This window comes from Salmo salar, chromosome 18 (genome assembly GCF_965601325.2).
Source record: "Salmo salar chromosome 18, fSalSal1, whole genome shotgun sequence".
Lineage (NCBI taxonomy): Eukaryota > Metazoa > Chordata > Actinopteri > Salmoniformes > Salmonidae > Salmo > Salmo salar.
This window is the reverse complement of record NC_138308.1, coordinates 32,765,001-32,774,273: the sequence shown is the minus strand read 5'-3', so window position 1 is coordinate 32,774,273 and position 9,273 is coordinate 32,765,001. Positions and strand designations below refer to the sequence as shown.

Here is a 9,273-nt window from a genome sequence, read left to right as displayed (position 1 = left end):
GTTGTTGTTTTTTACAGCTGATGGAGAGAAGGATGGAAAAGCAGGCATTTCCTATTAATTATTAATAAACTTGGGAAACCACAAAGTGTAAAAGAAAAATGACCTCAGGTTTTTACACAGAGGAATCAGTGATCTATTGTTACACAGCATCCTATCTTTGAAGACTCCTGTCTGCACTTTCATATCTCAGAACTTCTCTTTCTTCTCCATCGTTGGTATAATTATAAACTATCCAAGTTCTGTAATTACCTATTACCTACCACTCACCCCAGAACATCTGCATCTCTCTCTCTCTCTCTGTCTCTCTCTCTGTCTGTCTCACACACACGACACCCACACGCTCGAGCCTCGCTAGTGCGTTCTCGCCCTCCCGCGAAGCTCGAGCCGCTCAGTCCCAAGAGCAGACGAATTCAGCACGGGACAGATCCTGCACCGTCTCAAGGCAACATGTCGACTGAGGTAAGAATGGACATTTTTCTAATTGTGAAAGAAACGGAATGGAAGGTTGATTTTGTCTCGTTTGGTTCGTCTGATAGCGATATGCAGTTTATCCTTGCGGTGCCTTTTGATTCAACGGAGGAGATACGGGCTGTTTGAATGAACAACGAAGTAGCCTACACCTGGTGTATTGTGTCATGCGGTGGCGGGAGGGCCGTTTTAACACGGCGGGTTCAAGAGCAAGAAGGCAGCTGGCAGCAAACTGCATCATATTTTACCTATCGGCCAAATATAATGACCGTAGCTCTTTTTCTTTCACCGGTAGACCACTGTATGTTCTGAATGTCAAAGAAAGAGTAACTGTCAATTCCGTTATCCAAGACGCATATCAATGTATGAATCTTGATCAACGTATGTCTGTGTCCCTCCATGACTCCAACTTGGTTGGTCGGATGGGTGCACGCACCTAGAGGTCTCTCCACCATATAATGATCAGTACCATGGACAGAGGCAAAGATTGCTATGCAGAGCTGGCTGAGTTCTAAATGAGATTCTGGGTTAGACATTTTACATTACATTTTACATGACATATTAGGCATTTAGCAGACCCTCTTATCCAGAGAGACATACAGTGGTGAGTGCATACATTTTCATGCTTTTTTGAAGACGAAGCATTCTCACATGAAGAGTAACCTGGCCTAAAACCTAAAGACTTGTGCAGCCTTGGCTCTTGCTCAGTGGGGGTAAACAGTCTTGAAATGTGTAAATAATCTGTGTTCAACACCAGGTTGGTCACACCAGGAATCTGAACAGGATTTCAACACTCATTTCTAAGTCATCTGAACAGGATTTCAACACTCATTTCTAAGTCATCTGAACAGGATTTCAACACTCATTTCTAAGTCATCTGAACAGGATTTCAACACTCATTTCTAAGTCATCTGAACAGGATTTCAACACTCATTTCTAAGTCATCTGAACAGGATTTCAACACTCATTTCAACACTCATTTCTAGTCAAAACTGTTCGCTGCTCTGGCACCCCAATGGTGGAACAAGCTCCCTCACGACGCCAGGACAGCGGAGTCAATCACCACATTCCGGAGACACCTGAAACCCCACCTCTTTAAGGAATACCTGGGATAGGATAAAGTAATCCTTCTAACCCCCCCCCCCCAAAAAAAAAAATATATAGATGTACTATTGTAAAGTGGTTGTTCCACTGGATATCATAAGGTGAATGCACCAATTTGTAAGTCGCTCTGGATAAGGGCGTCTGCTAAATGACGTAAATGTAAATGTAAGTCATCTGAACAGGATTTCAACACTCATTTCTAAGTAATCTGGATTGTAGCTGCCTATATTCCCTAGCCTGGATGTGCTGTGATGCTGTGTCCTCTAACTAACAGCATCAACAACTCACACACAAACACACACCTTTCACAAACAAATTCCTCTAACTAACAGCATGTGTGTGTGTGTGTGTGTGTGTGTGTGTGTGTGTGTGTGTGTGTGTGTGTGTGTGTGTGGTGTGTGTGTGTGTGTGTGTGTGTGTGTGTGTGTGTGTGTGTGTGTGTGTGTGTGTCTGTGTTCGTGCACGTGGGTGTGTGTGGCTGTGTAGCTGTGTTATTTTTAGCAGGTTGTAATGCCAGCAGGGATGTGCTCTGACTGTTTGCCTGTAGTGGTGTCGCTGTCTGATGGGGTGACTGTCCTGGTTGTCTGATGGGGTGACTGTCCTGGTTGTCTGATGGGGTAACTGTCCTGGCTGTCTGATGTTACTGTCTGATGGGGTGACTGTCCTGGTTGTCTGATGTCACTCTGTGATGGGGTGACTGTCCTGGTTGTCTGATGTCACTCTGTGATGGGGTGACTGTCCTGGTTGTCTGATGGGGTGACTGTCCTGGTTGTCTGATGTCACTCTGTGATGGGGTGACTGTCCTGGTTGTCTGATGGGGTGACTGTCCTGGTTGTCTGATGTCACTCTGTGATGGGGTGACTGTCCTGGTTGTCTGATGTTACTGTCTGATGGGGTGACTGTCCTGGTTGTCTGATGTCACTCTGTGATGGGGTGACTGTCCTGGTTGTCTGATGGGGTGACTGTCCTGGTTGTCTGATGTCACTCTGTGATGGGGTGACTGTCCTGGTTGTCTGATGTTACTGTCTGATGGGGTGACTGTCCTGGTTGTCTGATGTCACTCTGTGATGGGGTGACTGTCCTGGTTGTCTGATGGGGTGACTGTCCTGGTTGTCTGATGTCACTCTGTGATGGGGTGACTGTCCTGGTTGTCTGATGTTACTGTCTGATGGGGTGACTGTCCTGGTTGTCTGATGTCACTGTCTGATGGGGTGACTGTCCTGGCTGTCTGATGTTACTGTCTGATGGGGTGACTGTCCTGGCTGTCTGATGTTACGTCTGATGGGGTGACTGTGCTGGTTGTCTGATGTCACTGTGTGATGAGGTGACTGTCCTGGCTGTCTGATGTCACTCTGTGATGAGGTGACTGTCCTGGCTGTCTGATGTCACTCTGTGATGGGGTGACTGTCCTGGTTGTCTGATGTCACTCTGTGATGGGGTGACTGTCCTGGCTGTCTGATGTCACTCTGTGATGAGGTGACTGTCCTGGTTGTCTGATGTCACTCTGTGATGGGGTGACTGTCCTGGCTGTCTGATGTCTCTGTGTGATGGCATATTATATTATCCTTTTAACCACTAATCTGATAAATTGCTTATTATTTAATTAAAATAAAGCAGTTACATGTCACTCAGTAGACACTCCTGTCCAAACAGTACAGTGAGTGCATGCATTTCTTGTGTCATCCTTGCAGGAATTGAACCCTCAACCTTTGAGAGGCTACCGCCACGCACTAACCAACTGGTGTTTTGACCAGTGAAGGGCTTAGACTGTGACCCAAAATGGCACCCTATTCCCTACTTAGTGCACTACTTTTGACCAAAGAACTATGGCACTAAGGAATAGGGTGCCATTTGGGACACAGTCTTAGTGTCCTGGGATGTTGTTCTGACTCCTCTACCCTCTACAGATGGGTAGGGGGCAGAGCTGTACCCTCTACAAATGGGTAGTGGGCAGAGCTGTACCCTCTAAAGATGGGTAGGGGGCAGAGCTGTACCCTTTACAGATGGGTAGGGGGCAGAGCTGTACCCTCTACAGATGGGTAGGGGGCAGAGCTGTACCCTTTACAAATGGGTAGGGGGCAGAGCTGTACCCTCTACAGATGGGTAGGGGGCAGAGCTGTACCCTCTACAAATGGGTAGGGGGCAGAGCTGTACCATTTACAGATGGGTAGGGGGCAGAGCTGTACCCTGTACAGATTGGTGGAGGGCAGAGCTGTACCATTTACAGATGGGTAGGGGGCAGAGCTGTACCCTGTACAGATGGGTAGGGGGCAGAGCTGTACCCTCTACAAATGGGTAGGGGGCAGAGCTGTACCATTTACAGATGGGTAGAGGGCAGAGCTGTACCATTTACAGATGGGTAGGGGGCAGAGCTGTACCATTTACAGATGGGTAGGGGGCAGATCTGTACCATTTACAGATGGGTAGGGGCAGAGCTGTACCATTTACAGATGGGTAGGGGGCAGAGCTGTACCATTTACAGATGGGTAGGGGCAGAGCTGTACCATTTACAGATGGGTAGGGGGCAGAGCTGTACCATTTACAGATGGGTAGGGGGCAGAGCTGTACCATTTACAGATGGGTAGGGGGCAGATCTGTACCATTTACAGATGGGTAGGGGCAGAGCTGTACCATTTACAGATGGGTAGGGGGCAGAGCTGCACCATTTACAGATGGGTAGGGGGCAGAGCTGTACCATTTACAGATGGGTAGGGGGCAGAGCTGCACCCTTTACAGATGGGTAGGGGGCAGAGCTGTACCATTTACAGATGGGTAAGGGGCAGAGCTGTACCATTTACAGATGGGTAAGGGGCAGAGCTGTACCATTTACAGATGGGTAGGGGGCAGAGCTGCACCCTTTACAGATGGGTAGGGGGCAGAGCCCTTTCTGAACAATTTTTTCTAAGAAGGTGTGTGTGTGTATGTGTGTGTGTCTGTGTCTGTGTGTGTGTCTGTGTCGTGTGTGGAGCGAGAGAGACAGAGAGGGGAGAGAGGAAAGAGAGAGGGGAGAGAGAGAGGGAGAGAGAAAGACAGAGAGACAGAGAGAAAGAGAGAGACAGAGAGAAAGAGAGAAAAAGAGAGATAGACAGGGACAGACAGAGAGACAGTCAGGCAGTCAAACAGAGACAGAGAGACAGTCAGGCAGTCAAACAGTCAGACAAGCAGACATACCATCAGGCAGACATACATACATACATACATACATACATACATACATACAGACAGACAGACAGACAGACAGACAGACAGACAGACAGACAGACAGACAGACAGACAGACAGACAGACAGACAGACAGACAGACAGACAGACAGACAGACAGACAGACAGACAGACAGACAGACAGACAGACAGACAGACAGACAGACAGACAGACAGACAGACAGACAGTCAAGCAGACAAAGGCAGTCAGGGAGACAGAGGTAGACAAAACAGGGAGGAAGAAGGGAAGGAAATGGAGGTGAGGCCAATGAAAGGGAAGAGGGATGAAGGGAGAGAAGGATGAAGGGAGAGAAGGATGAAGGCAGAAAAGGATGAAGGCAGAGAAGGATGGAGAGTGGGATGAAGGGAGAGGAGGGTGGAGGGAGAGAAGGGTGAAGGGAGAGAAAGATGGAGGGAGGGAGGGATGGAGGGAGAGAGGGATGGAGGGAGAGAGGGATGAAGGGAGAGAAGGATGGAGGGAGAGAGGGATGGAGGGAGAGAGGGATGAAGGGAGAGAAGGATGGAGGGAGAGAGGGATGAAGACAGAAAAGGATGAATGCAGAGAAGAATGGAGAGAGGGATGAAGGGAGAGAAGGATGAAGGGAGAGAAGGATGAAGGCAGAAAAGGATGAAGGCAGAGAAGGATGGAGAGAGGGATGAAGGGAGAGGAGGGTGGAGGGAGAGAAGGATGAAGGGAGAGAAGGATGGAGGGAGAGAAGGATGGAGAGAGAGAGGGATGGAGGGAGAGAGGGATGAAGGGAGAGAGGGATGGAGGCAGAGAGGGATGAAGGGAGAGAAGGATGAAGGGAGAGAAGGATGGAGGGAGAGAAGGATGGAGAGAGAGAGGGATGGAGGGAGAGAGGGATGAAGGGAGAGAGGGATGGAGGCAGAGAGGGATGAAGGGAGAGAAGGATGAAGGGAGAGAAGGATGGAGAGAGAGAGGGATGGAGGGAGAGAGGGATGAAGGGAGAGAGGGATGGAGGCAGAGAGGGATGAAGGGAGAGAAGGATGAAGGGAGAGAAGGATGGAGGGAGAGAAGGATGGAGAGAGAGAGGGATGGAGGGAGAGAGGGATGAAGGGAGAGAGGGATGGAGGGAGAGAGGGATGAAGGGAGAGAGGGATGGAGGCAGAGAGGGATGGAGGGAGAGAGGGATGAAGGGAGAGAGGGATGGAGGGAGAGAAGGATGGAGGGAGAGAGGGATGAAGGGAGAGAAGGATGAAGGGAGAGAAGGATGGAGGGAGAGAAGGATGGAGGGAGAGAAGGATGGAGGGAGAGAGGGATGGAGGGAGAGAGGGATGAAGGGAGAGAAGGATGAAGGGAGAGAAGGATGGAGGGAGAGAAGGATGGAGGGAGAGAAGGATGGAGGGAGAGAGGGATGGAGGGAGAGAAGGATGGAGGGAGAGAGGGATGGAGGGAGAGAAGGATGGAGGGAGAGAGGGATGGAGGGAGAGAGGGATGGAGGGAGAGAAGGATGGAGGGAGAGAGGGATGGAGGGAGAGAAGGATGGAGGGAGGGAGCCAGACAGACAGTGAGACAGAAAACAGAAGCCCTGCATAATGATTTAATAGTCTAATTGTTCTCTCCAATCAGTCCTCTCTAAGGAATAATGGAATTAGTGTGTGTGTGTGTGTGTGTGTGTGTGTGTGTGTGTGTGTGTGTGTGTGTGTGTGTGTGTGTGTGTGTGTGTGTGTGTGTGTGTGTGTGTGTGTGTGTGTGTGTGTGTGTGTGTGTGTGTGTGTTTGGGGGGAGTTTGTGTGTGTGTGTGTGTTTGGGGGGAGTTTGTGTGTGTGTGTGTGTGTGTGGGGGTAACTTCTATGTTTGACATTAGCTGCTGATTGGCTAAGGAATAATCTAAGCCAATGAGATCTTCAGAACTTTATTCTGTATTCATGATGAATGTATGTTTTTTTAACGCGGAATGAGGGATAACTCGGTTTGTTGTTTTGGAAAATTTGGAAAGTTTCTGAAAAAGTGTTGTATTAAAATAGTTTGATAACTAGCTACCTTTTGAGTTTGGATCCCTCAACGCGGTTGGTAATCTGTTGCTGGGACCACTGCAATCTGTCCAGGGATCCTGCTGACCAAGGGTTTGATGAGCTGCTTGGCGTAGCAGCTAGCATAACTGCCACTGTTAGCTGTCTATCAATCTAGTGGGGTTTCCTTGAGGGCTTGAACGCAGCCCGTGACGCAGTTAGCCCTTGTAGCTGGAACCGTGGATTGTCCCAGACTTGTGACTGTCTAGATCTAACACGATGACAACCAGATGGCAACCAGCTCAGGTTTATATCCAGACCAAATCCAAGATGTATATCCAGAACAAATCCAAGATGTATATCCAGAACAAATCCAAGATGTATATCCAGAACAAATTCAAGGTGTATATCCAGAACAAATTCAAGGTGTATATCCAGAACAAATTCAAGGTGTATATCCAGAACAAATTCAAGGTGTATATCCAGAACAAATTCAAGGTGTATATCCAGAACAAATTCAAGATGTATATCCAGAACAAATTCAAGGTGTATATCCAGAACAAATTCAAGAAAGCGTACAGTATTATATAGAGCCATTATTACATGGACCTCCCGTCCATCTCATATTGCTCAAATGAACAGCAAACCTGGTTTTAAAAAACCATGATAAAGCATCACCTCACGGCACAACGCCTCTCCCCTGTTGTGTGTGTATTGATATGTAGGCTATGGGTGCCTTTTTAAATGGATGTAGTTCTGTCCTCCATCTGTTCTTTTTTTTAAATGATCTGTATTATGTCATGTTTCATGTTTTGTGTGGACCCCAGGAAGAGTAGCTGCTGCTTTCACAACACCTAATAAAATACCAAATAAATCAATTGGAATGGTACACAGATTCCTATCATCAGGTATGTGAATATCCTGAACTACAACTGTAGTATGCAGCTTGAGAATACCATTTACAGTTTCCATTTTAAGCTTCATAATATCTTTTGTATTTGATGCAATTCAAATTCCTGTTTCTACCTCTTCATTCACAATGAAAAGAAGAAAGCTTGTTGTGGTGAACAAGCAACAGAAGGATGGAGAAGAAAGAAAAGATGGAAGGAAGAAAAACCTGAGCTAGAGAAAGAAAGACTAATCTCACGGGACTGACTGAGGGCTGTCAGAGCCTGCTTCTCTTCTCTCATCCTCCTCTTCTCTCTTCCCTCTCCTCCTCTCATCCCCCTCTTCTCTCTCCCTCTCCTCTCATCCTCCTCTTCTCTCTTCCCTCTCCTCCTCACATCCCCCTTCTCTCTCCCTCTCCTCTCATCCTCCTCTTCTCTCTTCCCTCTCCTCCTCACATCCCCCTTCTCTCTCCCTCTCCTCTCATCCTCCTCTTCTCTCTTCCCTCTCTTCCTCTCATCCCCCTCTTCTCTCTTCCCTCTCCTCCTCTCATCCCCCTCTTCTCTCTCCCTCTCCTCTCATCCTCCTCTTCTCTCTCTCCCTCGCTTCCTCTCATCCCTCTTTTCTTCTCTCTCCCTCTCCTCCTCTCATCCCCCTCTTCTTTCTCTCCTCCTCTCATCCCTCTCTTCTCTCTCTCCCTCTCCACCTCTCATCCATCTATTCTCTCTCCCTCTCCTCCTCTCATCCATTTATTCTCTCTCCCTCTCCTCCTCTCATCCATCTATTCTCTCTCCCTCTCCTCCTCTCATCCCCCTCTATTCCCTTTTCCTCTTGAAATAATGCAGAGATGATAAATTCAGTAGTGGCCTGCTTACGGTTGCACAAATGCAGCTTTGAGAGGGACGAAGGGAGAGGCCATGTTAGTCAAAATGATATTTAGAGCCACTGAGGGAGAGAGGGATGGCAGATAGATTGAGGGAGAGAGGGATGGAGGGAGAGATGGATTGGAGGGATGGAGGGAGAGGCGATTGCAGCCACTGAGAGAGACATTAAGTGGACTGTACTGCATTGTCTGGATGTTCTCCTTCTCCCTCTCTCCCTTACCCCTCTTTATCTCACGCTCCCCTTCTCTGTCTCTCTGTCCCTCTCTGCCTCTCTCTCCCTCCCCCTCTCTCCTTCCCCCTCTCTCTCCCGTCTCTCCCCTTGCTCTGTCTCTCTCTCTCCCTCTCTCTCTATGCCTCTCTGCCTCTCTCTCCTTCCCCCTCTCTCTCCCGTCTCTCCCCTTGCTCTGTCTCTCTCTCTCCCTCTCTCTCTCTGCCTCTCTGCCTCTCTCTCCTTCCCCCTCTCTCTCCCGTCTCTCCCCTTGCTCTGTCTCTCTCTCCATAGTTCCATAACCTACAGGAGTTGAGACACAGTGTGTCTGTAGCCACCAAGGTGTTCATCCAGAGAGACTACAGCCAAGGGACTACCTGTCGCTTCCAGACTAAGTTCCCCTCTGAGCTGGACAGCAGGGTGAGCACACACATACACCCACATGAACAAAGTCACGCACACACGGAAATGCACACACACACACACACACACACACACACACACACACACACACACACACACACACACACACACACACACACACACACAC

The 9,273-nt window shown here is 48.6% G+C and overlaps 1 protein-coding gene across 1 annotated transcript in view; it reads left to right on the top strand.

Moving 5' to 3' along the window:
- Positions 1-447: 447 nt before the first annotated feature.
- Positions 448-9,273, top strand: part of LOC106577258 (golgin subfamily A member 7B) — a 19,114-nt gene continuing 10,288 nt past the window's right edge. Inside the window, exons 1-2 of the mRNA XM_014155193.3 lie at positions 448-459; positions 9,018-9,143. Coding sequence (XP_014010668.1) covers positions 448-459; positions 9,018-9,143 — 138 coding nt within the window. The remainder of the gene's footprint in view (positions 460-9,017; positions 9,144-9,273) is intronic.